Source organism: Rhinatrema bivittatum, chromosome 2 (genome assembly GCF_901001135.1).
Source record: "Rhinatrema bivittatum chromosome 2, aRhiBiv1.1, whole genome shotgun sequence".
Taxonomy (NCBI): Eukaryota; Metazoa; Chordata; class Amphibia; order Gymnophiona; family Rhinatrematidae; genus Rhinatrema; species Rhinatrema bivittatum.
Window position 1 is genome coordinate 6,388,169 of NC_042616.1, and position 17,911 is coordinate 6,406,079.

General features: G+C 45.9%; 1 protein-coding gene across 2 annotated transcripts in view; it reads left to right on the plus strand.

Moving 5' to 3' along the window:
- LOC115083458 (oocyte zinc finger protein XlCOF6-like) overlaps window positions 1-14,508 on the plus strand; it is a 34,095-nt gene extending 19,587 nt beyond the window's left edge. Inside the window, exon 2 of one of the 2 annotated variants that reach the window (XM_029587289.1) lies at window positions 8,973-14,508. In XM_029587289.1, coding sequence (XP_029443149.1) covers window positions 9,618-11,747 — 2,130 coding nt within the window. In that variant the 5' untranslated portion in view covers window positions 8,973-9,617 and the 3' untranslated portion in view covers window positions 11,748-14,508. The remainder of the gene's footprint in view (window positions 1-8,972) is intronic. The other variant, XM_029587290.1, reaches the window with a different exon arrangement.
- The last annotated feature ends 3,403 nt before the right edge of the window (window positions 14,509-17,911 follow it).

The following is a 17,911-nucleotide window of genomic DNA, read 5'->3' on the forward strand; positions in this document are numbered from 1 at the left end:
TTATAATCCACCCTGAAGAATTACATTGGAGGAGGTGGAATATGTTTTATAAATATATGAATAAATAAAATAAATCACAGGAGCTCTATAAAGACAATTCCACAGGAGTTTATGCAGGTGTCTTCTGAAGCTTCTACTACATCACAGATTTTCCTAGCATGTAGCCAGATGGACTCAGGACCAGTGAGTTATGTGCTCTTCTGCTAATAGATGGGAGACGGAGTCAGATTTCAAAGCTGACGTCACTCTAGATATACCCCTGCAGTAACCTCAGCTCTTCAGTATCTCTCCGTCTCCTAGCAGATGCGGACACTATCCCACACACTAGAACACTGTTAAGAATTACAGCAAAGAAGAAAGAAAAAGAAAATTTATCTTAAAGAAGATCGAGTCCTGCTCTCCTGCATTGATACCTAAGGGTCCCTTCCCCAGTTGAGAATTCCTGAGGTGATCTCCGATATCCCTCAGAGGTGTGCCTTGGTCCGATAGCCGGTTCCCGACGTGGACTTAGCTTCAGAGTGGCTGAAAGGCAGCGGGTGCACAACCGAGCATGGCGGTGAAGGTAAAGCCCTCTCCCTCTGCAGCTGGAGACCGTCCCGGCACTCGATTGGTAAGCGCCAAGACCAGGTAAGCAGAAAACTTTAAATTCAGGTCTCCGAGGCTTGGATTGCTGTACCATTTTGATTTCTTTTCTGGCGAGGTAAAAGGGAGCACCGATCGGGTTGAGCAGCCCTAGTTGGGCTAGGCCCCGATCCGGTACAGGGGTCCACGTGGAGACCCTTAGCACCATCTTACGCGCAGGGGGGGTCGGCGCCATCTTCCTTTCTTCACCGGTATGCGTGGGGCAGGCTGGACGGCTGAGGCGCCTAACGTGTGTCTCCAGTACAGACGCGTGCAGAGTGATGCGCATAACCATGGGCACAACAGAGCGCACCCCGTGCGCACAACTATACGCACAGCCGTGTTTACAATTACACGCACGCATTGAAGCTAGAGGCAATGGCACCGGCACCCAAGAAGGCCAGAAGGCACTCTATCTGCACAGCCTGCCACATGAGAGCCGCGTAGCCTAAACTGGAGTCCTGCCTATATCAACATTGCAGAGAAGTCCAGGGGGAACCAAAGCCTGGTCCCTCACTGTTTTGGGGATGGGTCCGGAACTACTACTGATGATACCTCCCCGGAGTTATGCATCTCCACGATGGCTTCTCCACAAGAGGGCACCTCAGGGGCTCCCTACTCCGACTCCCCCTGCAATTAACATAGAAACATAGAAATGACGGCAGAAGAAGACCAAACGGCCCACCCAGTCTGCCCAGCAAGCTACGCACTTTATCCATTTTTATTTCCCTTTTTCTCTCTCCCACCTGTTACTATTGGCTTCCAGTACCCTCCAGCCCTAATTCCCCTCCACCCCACCACCAATTTAGAGAGCCGCGCCGTATCTGCATCCAAGTGACATCCAGCTCAATTAGGGGTAGCAACTGCTGTAACAAGCAGGCCACCCCCTTGCCCCATACTCTTACCCACCCCTGTTATTACTTTTTGTTTGGTTTTTTTTATTTTTTTTGGAAATAGCAGCCCTCCATCCTTCCGCTCTGTGAAGGTGGAACACCAACTGCTGGCCACTGGCATCCCGCTCCGTGAATGCCTCTGTGGCTACTGCCACTCCGTGCAGTGTTTGAATGCCTCTGTGGCTACTGCCGCTCCGTGCAGTGTTTTGCTTCCTCCACTTTATTCACGCCCTCTAGACTTGATGGATCCACAGTGTTTATTCCACGCCCCTTTGAAGTCCTTCATAGTTTTGGACTTCACCACTTCCTCCGGAAGGGCATTCCAAGCATCCACCACCCTTTCCGTGAAGAAATACTTCCTGACATTGGTTCTTAGTCTTCCTCCCTGGAGCCTCAGCTCGTGACCCCTGGTTCTGCTGATTTTTTTCTGGCGGAAAAGGTTTGTCGTTGTCTCTGGATCGTTAAAGTTTTTCAAGTATCTGCAAGTCTGAATCATATCACCCCTGCTCCTCCTTTCCTCCAGGGTGTACATATTCAGATTCTTCAATCTCTCCTCGTATGACATCCGATGAAGACCCTCCACCTTTCTGGTCGCCCTTCTCTGTACCGCTACCATCTTGTCTCTGACTCTTTGTAGATACGGTCTCCAGAACTGAACACAATACTCCAGGTGAGGCCTTACCAAGGACCTGTACAAGGGGATAATCACTTCCCTTTTCTTACTCGATATTCCTCTCTCTATGCAGCCCAGCATTCTTCTGGCTTTTGCTATCGCCTTGTCGCATTGTTTCGCAGACTTCATATCATTAGACACTATAACCCCTAGGTCTCTCTCCTGCTCCGTGCACATCAGCCTTTCCCCCCCCATCGAATACAGTTCATTCGGATTTCCATTCCCCATATGCATTACTTTGCACTTCTTGGCATTAAATCTCAGCTGCCATATCTTCGACCACTCTTCCAGTTTCCTTAAATCCCGTCTCATTCTCTCCACTCCTTCCGGCGTGTCCACTCTGTTGCAGATCTTAGTGTCATCCGCAAAAAGACAAATCTTACCTTCTATCCCTTCCGCAATGTCGCTCACAAAGATATTGAATAGGACCGGTCCCAACACCGATCCTTGCGGTACACCACTTAACACTGCTCTCTCTTCAGAGAAAGTTCCATTTACCATCACACATTGTCTTCTGTCCGTCAACCAGTTTGCAATCCAGGTCACCAACTTAGCACTCACTCCTAAGCTTCTCATTTTATTCACCAGTCTCCTATGTGGGACCGTGTCAAAAGCTTTGCTGAAATCCAAGTAGATGACATCGAGCGCTCTTCCTTGATCCAATTCCTTGGTTACCCAATCAAAAAAGTCAATCAGATTTGTCTGACAGGATCTTCCCCTGGTGAATCCATGCTGCCTCTGGTCCAGCAAGTCTCCCGACTGTAGATAGTTCACTATTCTCTCTTTTAACAGTGACTCCATTACTTTTCCCACCACCGAAGTGAGGCTAACCGGTCTGTAGTTACCAGCCTCTTCTCTGTTCCCACTCTTGTGAAGCGGGACCACCAATGCTCTTCTCCAGTCACTCGGCACCACTCCCATTTCTAGGGATCTATTGAACAAGTCACACAGCGGACCCGCCAGCACATCTCTGAGCTCCCTCAGTATCCTGGGATGAATTTCATCAGGCCCCATGGCTTTGTCCACTTTCAGTTTCTCCAGCTCTTCCCATACATTTTCTACTGTAAATGGAGTTACATCTACTCCACTCCCCTCCAGTTTCTTGTTAACTAGCGACGGTCCTTCTCCAGGTTCCTCTTTAGTGAACACAGAACTGAAGTATTCATTTAATATTTCTGCCATTTCTTCGTTTCTCTCCACACATTGATCCTTTCCATCTTTCAATTTCGCTATACCGCTTTGAACTTTTCTCTTTTCACTGATGTATCTGAAAAATGTTTTGTCACCTCTCTTTACCTCCTTGGCAATCCTCTCTTCCGCTTGACTTTTTGCCGTCTTGATTAATTTCTTTGTCTCCCTCAGTTCTACCAGATATTCTTCTTTGTGCTCCTCCCTTTGGGATCTTTATATTTCTTGAACGCTGCTCTTTTAGCTTTTATTTTGCCAGCCACCTCCTTTGAGAACCAGATAGGTTTCATTTTTCTTTTGCTTTTCTTTACTTTTCTAACATATAGATTAGTTGCCTCAGTAATTGCTCCTTTTAGATTGGTCCATTGTTGATCTACATCTCTCTCATTCTCCCAGCCTTTTAATTCTTCCTCCAGGTACTTCCCCATTTCATCAAAGTCCGTGTTTTTGAACTGCAAAACTCGGGTCTTTGTGCTTCTTTTCCGTATCCTTTTTGCGATGTTAAACCATACCGTTTGATGATCACTGGTGCTGAGGTGGGCGCCCACCTGGACATCAGAGACATTATCTCCATTAGTGAGCACTAAGTCGAGTATAGCTCCTTCTCTCGTGGGTTCCATTACCATTTGTTTGAACAAAGCTACTTGCAGGGCATCCACTATTTCTCTACTATTATTAGATTCTGCAGATGGGATTCTCCAGTCTACATCTGGCATATTAAAGTCTCCAACGATCACCACTTCTCCCTTCTTTCCTATCTTTTGGATATCTTCAACCAGATCTCTGTCCAGCTCTTCCTTTTGGTTTGGAGGCCTGTAAACCACTCCAATAAAAATGGATGTCCCATCTTTTTTTAGGTCAGCCCATAGTGCATGGACCCAGGGACCTTCTCCTGGTTGGAACTTTTCCAAGGGCTGCAAGCCTTCGTTCAGGCGCAATCAGCTCCGGCCCAGGTTCAACCTCTGCCGGAAGCACGAGATCCTTCCAGCCTTGCTCAAATACCTCAAAATATGCCTTGCCTAACCAAGAACTTCCCTGACAGGGACCCAGACACCTTAGATGATGAGAGTGACTCCCTGGAAGAAGGAGAAATCCCTCCAGGCCTGGAACCATGCTTCGTTTATTCCACAAGGATGAATTATCAGCTCTTGTTTCCCAGACTCTGAAGACTCTGGGTATTCCAGGCCGGACCCTATGGTGGAACCTAAGAAGAACCCCATCCTGGTGTCCCTTTGTAAAGCCTTATGCTACTTCCCAATGATGGAAGCCATCCAGGAACTGATTGACCTGGAGTGGGATGCCCTGGAGGCCAGCTTCAAAGGGGATCGGGCCTTGGAAGCCCTATAACCTCTGGAACCAGCAACCAAGGAATGTCTGTTTCCTGAAAGTGGACGCCATGGTCTGTGCTGTCTCAAAGCAAACAACCATTCCTTTTGAGGGAGGGGCTGCATTGAAAGATGCTCAGGATAGACGATTGGAATCCATTCTGAACCAGGCCTTCGACGCAACAGCAATGACACTGCAGATTGCTTCCTGCTGCGCACTGGCGGCACGTTCCTGCTTTCTCCTCTTGAGAGAGGCGAATACCTCTGGAACATATACCGGTGAGAAGATGGAACCTGCAGCAGCCTTCCTCACGGATGCAAGCTCAGACCTGGTGTGCACCTCAGCCAGGGGAGTTGCCTCTGTAATGGCAGCCAGAAGACAACTATGGCTATGGAATTGGTTGGCTGATGCAACCTCTAAAGCGAATCTCACAAGAATGCCCTTTAAGGGATCCTTCTTGTTCGGAAGCGAATTAGAGAAGTTAGCCAGCAAATGGGACGAATTCCTATTACCTCGGCTACCATAAGAAAGGAGTAAAAGATCTCAGCGCCCCTCCCCCAGAAGAACCAAGGGCAAAGGCTCACAACGCTTTAGACCCTACAGGAACTCGCAGTTCCAGGCACCTCGTCCCTCTGGTAGGTCCCAGTCCTTGAGGAACAGGCCAGGGGGCAGGTGCCAGCCATGCCCCCCAATGAGGATGGGCCGACCCATCAACAGGAAGAGGAGATAGGGGGTTGACTTGCCCTCTTCTACCAAAGATGGGTCGAGATCATGTCTGACAAATGGGTACTAAACATCATTCGAGAAGGTTACGCTCTGGAGTTCCACAGCACTCCTCGAGACAAATTTATGATGTCACCGTGCCACTCCCACACCAAGAGACTGTCAGTGGAAACCACTCTGACAAAGCTACTCAGTCTGAAGGCAATAACTCCAGTTCCTACACCCCAACAAATAGGGGGCGCTATTCCATCTATTTTATCGTTCCCAAGAAGGAATAATCATTCCAGCCCATCTTGGATCTCAAGAACGTCAGCCGTCATCTGCGGGTACTACACTTCCACATGGAGACTGTCCACTCCGTAATAAGGGCAGTACAACAGGGAGAGTTCTTAACCTTCCTGGATCTCTCCAAAGCCTACCTTCACATCCCAGTCCATCTGCATCACCAGCGCTTCCTGCGCTTTGCGATACTGGGTCACCATTACCAGTTCCCAGCACTACCCTTTAGCATTGCAACCGCCCCCAGAACTTTCACCAAAATCATGGTGATCGTGGTGGCATCACTGAGGAAGGAAGGGATCTTGGTGCACCCTTACTTGGACGACTGGTTGATCAGAGCAAAGTCTCCGAAGAGAGCCGGCAGATGATCAGCAGAGTCAAGAGCTTACTGCAGAAACTTGGTCTGGTAGTGATCACAATCAAGAGCAGTCTACAGCCCTCTCAGTCTCTAGAGTACCTAGGGGCGTGTTTCGACACCAAACAGAACAAATTCTTCCTCCCTCCTCTGAGAAAGAAACTGATACAACAATTATGACGATTGATAACCAGCGCACACCCTAAGGAATGGGACTATCTTCAAGTCCTCGGGCTCATGGCGTCAACCCTGGAAGTCATGCCATGGGCAAGGGCCCACATGCGACTACTCCAATGCTCCTTACTGTCACGCTGGAACCCACTATCCCAGGACTACTCAATTCGCTTGCAACTACCAGCAGAGGTACGTTCTCAGCTTCAGTGGTGGCTACAGGAAGACCACCTAAGCAGAGGAGTAAGTCTATCCCCACCAAATTGCATCGTGCTCACCATGGATACAAGCCTACGAGGATGGGGAGCCCACTGTCAGGAACTGATGGCCCAGGGACAATGGAACAAGAAAGAGGCGGGATGGAACATAAACCACCTGGAAGCTTGAACAGTCAGACTAGCGTGCCTGCGATTCAGCCACAGACTCAGAGGCAAAGCGATTCAAGTAATGTTGGACAATGCGACAATGGTTGCCTACATCAACTGCCAGGGAGGAACCAGGAGCCAGCAGGTGTCTCTAGAGATAGACCAGCTCATGACATGGGCGGGGATAAACCTACAGGGAATCTCGGCCTCCCACATCATAGGAAAGCACAACGTCTCAGCAGATATCCTCAGCAGAGAGAGCCTGGACCCAGAAGAATGGACGCTGTCAATCACAGCCTTCCAGCTGATAGTAAATCGCTGGGGCCTCCCAGCCATGGACCTACTAGCCACCTCTCTCGGTGCCCAAGTCCCCAGGTTCTTCAGTCACAGACGAGAGCCAAACTCCCAAGGGATCGATGCTCTCGTCCAGACCTGGCCAGAGGAAGACTTACTGTACGCCTTCCCTCCATGGCCACTACTGGGCAGGGTCATCCGCAAGATAGAACACCACAGCAGACTAGTTCTACTAGTGGCCCCAGACTGTCCAAGATGCCCATGGTACATGGACATGCAAAGACTCCTGGCGGGTAACCCTCTGTGTCTACCCCCACACAGAGACCTTTTCCAGCAGGGACCGATTCTTCACGAAGATCCGTCTCTATTCTCTCTTATGGTCTGGCCCTTGAGAGGACTCACCTGAAGAAGCACGGTTACTCGAAGGCCCTGATTGACACCCTGCTCCTTGCGCGCAAGTTCTCAAACTCCTCTGGCATACATACGGATATGGAGGATATGCGAAGCCTGGTGCGGGGACCGCAGGATACCCCTGTGGACGGCCAAGATCCCCGTGATTCTGGAATTCCTACAGGAAGGGATGATGAAGGGGTAGTCTCTCAACTCCCTCAAGGTCCAAGTAGCAGCCATCTCTTGCTTCAGTCGATCCGTCTATCAGCTCGTCTGGATTTGACCCGTTTTCTAAAAGGGGTTAAGCAACTTTGGCCAACCCTAAAGTGGCCGGTGCCGCTATGGAACCTCAATTTGGTATTAGACTTCCTAGCAGGAACTTCCTTCAGAACCACACTTGGTCTGTCACTACGCCTCTTAACATTGAAGACAGTATTCCTAGTGGCAATATGTTCAGCTCGTCGTACCTCTGAACTACAGGCAGCATCCTACCGGGAACCGTTCCTCATGTTCACTCCTGGAACCATACAGCTGCACACCGTCCCCTCTTTCCTACCGAAAGTGGTTTCTGAGTTTCATCTGAACCAAGCCATCTCCTTACCATCTCTGGATGAACATAAGGACTCGGAAGGCTCATGCCTTCTTTGCCATCTAAATGTCAGCAGACCCTGGTTCGAAACTTGGAAAGATCGGAACCGGTCCGCAAAACGGATCACTTGTTCGTTCTCCACAGTGGGAATAAACAAGGAGAAGCAGCCTCACGGGTGACCATAGCTCGCTGGATCAAGGAAGTAATCAAGGCAGCCTACATAGAAGCAGGAAGGCCTTTACCCTTACAGGTTAAGGCTCATTAGACTAGGACCCAGGCAGTTTCCTGGGCAGAAACCAAGCTGCTGTCACCCGCCGAGATCTGTCGGGCGGTGATGTGGTCCTCACTACATACCTTCTCCAGGTTTTACTGCCTGGACATTCCGGCCCGAGAAGACACAGCCTTCACAACAGCAGTACTAAGTAGACCACGGGCAGCCTCCCACCCTGTCCAGGAGTAGCTTTTGTACATCCCACTGGTCCAGAGTCCATCTGTCTACATGGTAGGAAATAGAGAAATTTCTTACCTGATAATTTTGTTTTCCTTAGTGTAGACAGATGGACTCGGCATCCCGCCCACGGCTGCCCCAGAGAAAGAGGACCTCAGAAATCAAACCTCGAGACTAAGCAAATACGTTTAAGCCATTGCCTACCCCTAGTTCAAGACACCCATGGTTTGTCCGGTGTTGGCATTAATTGATTGGGTGCATGGGAGGTCTCCGGTTTTTGGAATCAGTTGAATCAATCCAATCAAGTTTAATAAGTTTAATCAAGTTATTTAAACAAGATATATCCACACTGGCTTTTCGAAGAGAATCCTGAAGAGCTGAGGTTCCTGCAGGGGTATATCTAGAGTGACGTCAGCCTTGAAATCTGACTCCATCTCCCATCTGCTAGCAGAAGAGCACATAACCCACTAGTCCTGAGTCCATCTGTCTACACTAAGGAAAACGAAAGTATCAGGTAAGTGATATTTCTCCATTCTCTAATATTAGAGATCCCATGCAGTCATTGTGTGATCCTTCGGAAAAAGACTGATCCAAGGTCATTGATAGCTTTCCACCATTGCCCCTGATACATGATTAATTCCTTCTTTTTTTATCCAGCAGACAATGAAGCATACAAGAAGAGAAGAGGAAGGAGAATCGAGAAGAACACACTATAATACTGGCACTTACACAAAGACAATCAGGAAATGTCTGTGATAATCTTTTCCAGAGAGCTGAGGGGGAAGGCACTTGCCAAAGTCATCAGGATTTGAAGAAGCAGTGAAACCCTGCAGGACACTCACCGGATGGAGTCACTGTATGTGTGAGAAGTGACAGAGAAGTCAGACATCCCTGAGAACAAGAGACACCTGAGAGCAGAGCGACCCTTCCAAAGTACTAACAGTGATCAAATGACTTCTGACCTGAACCAGAGAGAGGAGGAAGAGAAGAAATCCTTACACTGTGACACCTGTGGGAAAAGCTTTCATAGGAAATGTCATTTTGTATCACACCAAAGAACCCACACAGAAGCAAAACCTTTTCCATGCTCTCAGTGTGGAAAATACTAAATTAACCCTGAAATTACACCAGATATTCCACACTCAAGGGAGCACTTTCACTTGTATTGAATGTAAGAAAAACTTCTCTACCTGGGAATCCTTAGTAATACACCAAAGAACACACATAGGTAAGAGATCATTTCATTGCCCTCAAGATGTGGAATCTTGCAGCTCTGAATTCTCTTTTTTAAATCACCAGAAAATGGAGACAGAAGAGAGAACATTTTCATGTTCTGAAAGTGGAGACAACATCATGCACAAGCAAGTCTTAATAAACCCAAACGCACATACAGAAGAAAAGTTATTCACATGTACTGGTAGTGACAGAAACTTCAATCAAAGAGAAAACTTCATCGAACAACTAAAATTCCAACCAGGAGAGAGAGCAATTTCAAATAATGAATGCAGCGAAAGTTTTTGTGATGTGAAAGTCTTTTCAGGAGACAGAAAAAAACTTAGTGGGCAGAGAGTGTTGTCTCGTATTCAGGCTGAAAAAAGCTTCAATGAGAAGGCAGACATCCAACAAGAGAAGAAAATCCCCAAAATAGAAAACCAATTTATATCTATTGAGTGTGGTCAAAGCTTCATAGAGAAACGCAACCTCATCCTCCACCAGAGAATCCAAACTGGAGTGAAACCATTTAGATCTAGTGAGTGTGGTAAAAGTTTCAGTGAGATAGGAAGCTTGAAACGCCACCAGATAATCCATACAGAAGAAAAACAATTTACATGTAGTGAGTGTGACAAACGTTTCAGTCTGAAAGGACATCTCAAATCCCACCAGAGAATCCACACTGGAGAGAAGCCATTTATATGTAGTGAGTGTGACAAACGTTTCAGTCTGAAAGGACATCTCAAATCCCACCAGAGAATCCACACAGGAGAGAAGCCATTTACATGTAGTGAGTGTGATAAAAGCTTCAGTGATCAAGGAAGCTTCAGATATCACCAGAGAATCCACACTGGAGAGAAGCCATTTACATGTAGTGAGTGTGACAAAAGTTTCAGTCTGAAAGGACTTCTCAAATCCCACCAGAGAATCCACACTGGAGAGAAGCCATTTACATGTAGTGAGTGTGACAAAAGTTTCAGTCTGAAAGGACATCTCAAATCCCACCAGTCAATCCACACTGGAGAGAAGCCATTTACATGTAGTGAGTGTGGGAAAAGTTTCAGTCGGAAAGGACATCTCAAATCCCACCAGTCAATCCACACTGGAGAGAAACCATTTACATGTAGTGAGTGTGGCAAAAGTTTCAGTCGGAAAGAACTTCTCAAATCCCACCAGTCAATCCACACTGGAGAGAAGCCATTTACATGTAGTGAGTGTGACAAAAGTTTCAGTCTGAAAGAACTTCTCAAATCCCACCAGAGAATCCACACAGGAGAGAAGCCATTTAAATGTAGTGAGTGTGGTAAAAGCTTCAGTGATCAAGGAAGCTTCAAATATCACCAGAGAATCCACACTGGAGAGAAGCCATTTACATGTAGTGAGTGTGGTAAAAGCTTCAGTGATCAAGGAAACCTCAAATGTCACCAGAGAATCCACACTGGAGAGAAGCCATTTACATGTAATGAGTGTGGTAAAACCTTCAGTGATCAAGGAAACTTCAAATGTCACCAGAGAATCCACACTGGAGAGAAGCCATTTACATGTAGTGAGTGTGACAAAAGTTTCAGTCTGAAAGTATATCTCAAATCCCACCAGAGAATCCACACTGGAGAGAAGCCATTTACATGTAGTGAGTGTGGCAAAAGTTTCAGTCTGAAAGGACATCTCAATTCCCACCAGAGAATCCACACAGGAGAAAAGCCATTTACATGTAGTGAGTGTGGCAAAAGTTTCAATCGGAAACATCATCTCAGATCCCACCAGTCAATCCACACTGGAGAGAAGCCATTTACATGTAGTGAGTGTGGCAAAAGTTTCAATCGGAAACATCATCTCCAATCCCACCAGTCAATCCACACTGGAGAGAAGCCATTTACATGTAGTGAATGTGACAAAAGTTTCAGTCTGAAAGAACTTCTCAAATCTCACCAGAGAATCCACACAGGAGAGAAGCCATTTAAATGTAGTGAGTGTGGTAAAAGCTTCAGTGATCAAGGAAGCTTCAAATATCACCAGAGAATCCACACTGGAGAGAAGCCATTTACATGTAATGAGTGTGGTAAAAGTTTCACTGGTAAAGGAAACTTCAACTGTCACCAGAGAATACACACTGGAAAGAAACCATTTACATGTAGTGAGTGTGGTAAAACGTTTATTCATAAAGGAAGATTCAATCATCACCAGAGAAACCATTTACATATGAGAGTGGTAGAAGTTTAAAGCAAGATATTTTTTTATATGGCATCAGAGAGTCTACCTTGGATTGAAACCAAGTCTTTGTACTTTGTATGGTAAAAGCTTCAGAACAAAGGAAGAACTTTCAAGCCACCAGAGAAGCCACACGAGTCACATGCAATCCACACACTCTCCTATAGTTTTTGGAATTGTAGAATGGCCTGATATGGATATTAAAGAGTTGAATGCAAGACCAATACAACTTCTGTCTATGCATCAATTAACCTCTTAAGAGTCAGTGAATGCTGAGAATGTACTTTCCACCGAAGGTGGTTTGGGCCTTACAGATACAAATATTCAAACAGTACTAAAGTACAAAATTGAATGGTCAAAATTGGTCTCTATCCTTAAGTCTGGACAGTTGTTACAAGAGTGAGACTGTGCCAGTACATGAGGGGAATGAAGCAATGGAATTTGCAAAACAATAGAAAAATCATTGCCAAGAATCAGACCAGTAGACATGAAAAATCTATTCCCAAAAACACAAATATAGTTGGAGAATACAAGGAGTTTCTTCAAAACCCCCACACAGCTCAAAAACCGACACGGGAATGGCCCTGGAAAGGTGAGTTTTAAACACAGAGATGAGAAATTAATTGCAGCAAAGGACAGTGAATGGTTCACAGCCAGGAGAGAAAAAACCTGGACAAATAGACAAATGAGATTCTGTAAAACAGAATTAGAAATGGTTACACAGCTTGCTGCTGGAGGTCAGGTGCTGATGTGAGAAGGCCTGGATACAGAAAGGCATAATAAGCCGGCCAAGCCCATCAGAAGTTGTGTAAATATTATAACATGGCTGAATTAGGAAAGCACTGGGGTCCTGATCCTGAGAGAAAAGCAGATATTGTGGGTAATGGGAAAGAAAAAAACACAAGAAGAGCATTGCCGATAGAGGTGAGAGTAGCAGGTGTATACTCTGTGGATCATATGGAGAGATCAAAGATAGTTAGTAGAAACAATTTTTATTAATGCAAAGTTAAAACAGTACACAGGGTATCAGAGACATTTGTTTTCTTCTATATCCCCAATACCTTGAACCACTCAAAAGAACACCAAGAATACAACTGATTTACCTCCCCCCCCCAAGTGTCTGTTCAGTTCAATGCAGAGCTGGTAACGTTACCGGTGAATGCCCAGTCATGGCCCAGAGCACATTAGCAGTTTAGGACCAAACTGCGAGCCCGATGCGGCAGGGCTTGTATATATTCATTCCACATCTGGAGAAATCGTCGACATTGTTGAGGGTTTGATTTGGAGTCCATACTGTCCATTTGCAACATGCGATGGAGATGAATCCGCCATGTCCAGAAGGACGGACTAGTAACTTCTCTCCAATTAAGTAAGATAACCTTCTTTCCCACTGCAAATGCCTTCCTCAGGATCCCTCGGATACCCGGCCTGAGATCAAAGATACTTAAGTGCCAATGAAAGAAGGAATCGAAGACCAAGAAAATGTGGAGAAGGACACAGAACTGGTCCAGATGTATTGGGTGCTACTGGTCTGATTAATTATTTTCAGGTACAGCTGGAGATGTTGCCTGTACATTTAACATCTTATGATCTCGAGAAGGAGGCTCTCTTTGGCACAATTAAAGTATTATGAAGGGCATTTGCAGTGACTGACAGACTGAGATCTTATTCCTCATATCCTGACTTAGCATTTGTCTGAAAGGCTCCAAGTGCTCCATTCTCAGCTGAAGGACAGAAAATAATGCAACAGAGTGACTCTTGATATTCCTTGCTCAGTACTTTCATTTGGTACAAAATGTAAAGCAGCTGTCAGCAAGGTCATTATTACTATTTAAGAATGAAAAAAGAAAAAGATTAATGCATGCATCACCCAGGATAAAAAGGTCCTCAGCCTCAGCACAGGAGGTAATGATGGTGGCAGTGACAGTTCAGGATCTTCAGGTGAAGGTCACATCCCTGCCACAGTTATAGGCCCTGAGGAACCTGCTCAGGGACCCACTGAATCAGGAAATAGTCCTCAGAAGTTAATGGCAAAATGTACAGGGGCTGAGATGGAGGCAGACGGATCCCTGAGGATGAGAATGATACAATATACTACAAATTTCAGTAAAAATCCCTGCATTTTAAAGCTAGAGGCCACAGAAAGAGAGCCCACCAAAACCTGGAAGAAGAAACAGCATCAGTTAAACTGCAAAAAAAATATGAACTGATCTTAATTATAGATCTTGATATGTTTGCCTGAGTTTGAAACCAACATGGAGACTATGACTCACCCAGAATCCTTTGCTGCCTTGGCCTGCTTGCAGTTCTGGCCATAGGAACCTTAAATGCCCTATTGACCTTAATTTGGAGAAACTACAAGAGACATCTGGACAGCAGCAGGAGATGTCATAAACTTATGATGGAAGGTCATGGGGTTACAAAAAGGCAGAAGGAAAAGGATAGAATCTCACGGACTAACGTTTCAACTAAAGTGGTACCAGCGAAACCAGAGTCTTGGAAACCTCCCTGAGAGTGAAAATCTGACAGGACAAAGGATTATCAGAAGATTGATGTGAACATTAGTCAAGTGGGCCTCAATTTGGGAGGGAGATCAGGGTAACTTAGGTTTAATTCATCTTGTTTTGACATAATAAACTTTGTACATGATACTCCCATAAGAGTCAAGCAATTTAGGGATTGAGACTGTCTATGTTATCTATAAAACGAAGACTTTACTAATGTACGGAGAGAAACAAAGGGTAGAGCTTCTCCTGAGCGTCTGGCCGGAGAGGGCCTGTCCCTCTGTTCCTCCCAAAAGTACCTGTAGAGCTTATTGATATACAATATAAAAAAAAAATTAAAATTTGGTTATCCAAAAACTTTGGTATAGTACATTTATGTCTGCAGATAAGCACCTTAAGCGTGATTTAGTGCTTAACATCTGGCAACCGTGGCAGGACTCAGCAGCGGCTGAGGGCACCGTACATTGTGCAGTCTTGCATCAGAGTCTGGTAGACAGGTTCAGATTCAACACTGGTACTCGGACATAGATTGGCTTATGTCCGAAGGAAGTCACCCAGATAAAGTATTCTGGATGTTTGATGATTGAGAAGTTATACCCGGAGACAGAAAAAGAGAGAAAGATAGCAGAGACGTAAAGACGCACTCACTCCACAGTGGTAAGCGAAAGACAGATCTGTATGTAAGTATTTAATCAAATCAACATAACCAACCTGTGAGTATATCCTTTTTTATATTTTTAATTGTTTTATTGATTGTGCTGCACATGTAAAGGGAATAGTGGGTAAATATTGTATATCAAATATTGCATACCAGATACTGTGCATCAGTTTTGGTTTCTTCTTCTGCCTTTATTTTTCACTGTCTGTCCCTTTTGGCCGAGCCATAGCCCTTTGTGTTCTAATTGGTTCCCAAAGATGGACTATCGGAAACTCAATTCTTTTGAGTTTAACATCTTGGGATTCCATTTATTCTTTTTTATCCTAATAGTTTTCTTCATCACAGAAAAAAAAAGAGGAAAAAAGCAAATGTTAGCAGGGGATAAGGAAGATTACGTTTGTCTTTTGTGTAAAGTCAGTTTATCTATTCTGGTGGAAGGGAGCCATCTAGTGGATAATATGAAAACTCCTTTAGATTTAGTATTAGTTTAACACTTTTAACGTTAAACAGATTCAGCATTTTCATGATAAGTGATGCAAACAATCAGGACAAAAGTCTAAAGGACATCATGATTTTGTTTGGCCAAATGAAGGCTCTCTGCAGCCCTCTGTTGTTGAAGTTGCTTAGTTATATCAGGGACCCAAAGAAAGGACAGACTTTAGATAAACATTTGCAAGTTTTTGACTTGTGGTATAGGCAGAGAGATTCTGTCCATAAGGATACTGAATGGGATTAAACTGCCCCTATCATACGCCACTGATATGGCTTCTGTAATTATTCCACGCTCCCTGACTCTAACCCTCCAGGCTTGTATCCAGTTCTTCCGGATGCCTGTAGCCAGTTAGCTCACTTTCCGCTACACCTTGTCCCTTCTGAGTTGGGACATGTAGATCCAAAAGATGTAGCTCCAGGCTATAAGCCACTGCAGTTAGACCCTCTGCCCTTGACTCCACTACCGGTTAACAATACTTCAGCAGTGTGTACTTCTGTAATATCTCAGTCAGTGGCAGCTCCCGTGACACTCCAGTCAGAGGTGTATCTGTCCCTCCTTCGTTAGAATTACAGAAAAGGTGGCAGGAGTTGAGTTGTATACTTAAAGGGTTAGTGCACCCTTCGAACATTGTTCAATCCGGACTGACTAGATGAGTTAAGAAAAAGGTTCGGAAATGTTCTTACGCTTCCAATAGCTGAAAGCTTAGAGGAGGAAGGAGGAAGCAGTAGCTCTGCAGATGAGGGGGATGAGGAAAAAAGAGCAGGCAAGTAAAGGACCATTCCAGAAAACAGACATCCAGGAAATGTAAAACTCAGGGGTGTGTGATAATACATGAAGGAGCAGATATGGAGAAAGCTTGTAGGGATGCTAATGGAGATCTTCTAATGTTAGCCGTTTCTTTGCATACAAAGACACCAAAGTAAATAGTTTCCGAGAGTGAAGATAGTCACTATTATGTAGACCCCTGGATGGATAGTTTAGCCAAATGGACTGAGGGAATGGAAGGAGATATGTCCCCCTATCCAAGACAAGACTCTTTATCTTCACGAGACATGAATGTAGACCGCCAGTATATTAGAGGTCCTTAATGGTATGGGAAAAATATGGAAAACAAGCAGGAGCTAAAGCTACACAATAAGAACATAAGAACATGCCATACTGGGTCAGACCAAGGATCCATCAAGCCCAGCATCCTGTTTCAAACAGTGGCTAATCCATGCCATAAGAACCTGGTAAGTACCCAAAAACTAAGTCTATTCCATGTTACCATTGCTAGTAATAGCAGTGGCTATTTTCTAAGTCAACTTAATTAATAGCAGGTAATGGATTTCTCCTGCAAGAACTTATCCAATCCTTTTTTAAACACAGTTATACTAACTGAACTAACCACGTCCTCTGGCAATAAATTACAGAGTGAAGAACTTTCTCCGATTAGTTTTAAATGTGCCACATGCTAACTTCATGGAGTGCCCCCTAGTCTTTCTATTATCTGAAAGACTAAATAACCGTTTCCTAGCGTGTAACCAGATGGACTCAGAACAAATGGGTAAAGTGTGCTTGTGCTAGCAGTTGGAGACGGATCTGACGTCAGCACGTAGTACATATACCCCTGCAGGAAGTGCAGACGCTCAGTAATTTCCGTCTCCAAAGCAGTTTGGAGCTACCTCAACCTCGCTGAGCGTGTTTCCAAATTCTAACGACTAAATTCATAGAAGAATCCTACCTGAAGAGAAGCCCCGCACTCCTGCGGTGATACCCGAGGGTCCCTCCCCCAGTTGAGTTTCCCGAGGTGATTTCCGTGGTCCCTCAGAGGTAAGAAGCCTCGGTCTGGTGGCCGAATAGCGGCAGGGATCTAGCCCCCGAGTGAGAAGGGCTCGGGCGCGGCTGAGAGGCGCCTCTGTCCCGTTCCATTCGCGGTGAGGACTTGGCCCCCGAGCGAGACGAGTTCGGGCGTGGCCTAGAGGCAGCGGGTGCACTTCCTCGAGCGCGGCGGTGACGGTAATTACCCTCTCCCCCCGCAGCCGGAGACCACCCGGGTTGCAGCCGGGAAGTGCCGAAGATCAGGTAAGGCATACATCTTTTACCTTTGCTGGTCTCCAAAGAGCGAGGATTGGCGGGGTCTGCCTACGTGGAGACCCGCCAAGGAGGTCGCCATTTTGCCTGCCTGTTCGCCGTCGCCATTTGCCCTTGTTCACAGGTAACAGGCGCGCAGGATAGGCGCCCGAGGTATTGGGCGCACACTGATAGGCGCACATTGGTAAGCGCACAGTGGTAAGGCGCACAGTGATAAGACGCATGCGGATAAGCGCATGCTAATAGGCGCACATTGATAGGCGCATATTGTTAAGCACACATTGTTAAGTGCACTTAATAGGCGCACATCTTCGCGCATAAGCCTCGCGCATACTGCAAAGCGTATACTTAGGCAGAGAGCGCACAGACGCGATGGAGTGTAAGAGAGCCCATGCGTCCTCAGAGGTGGCACCTCCAGAATCAGGCATAAAAGCTCTAGGCCTCTGCT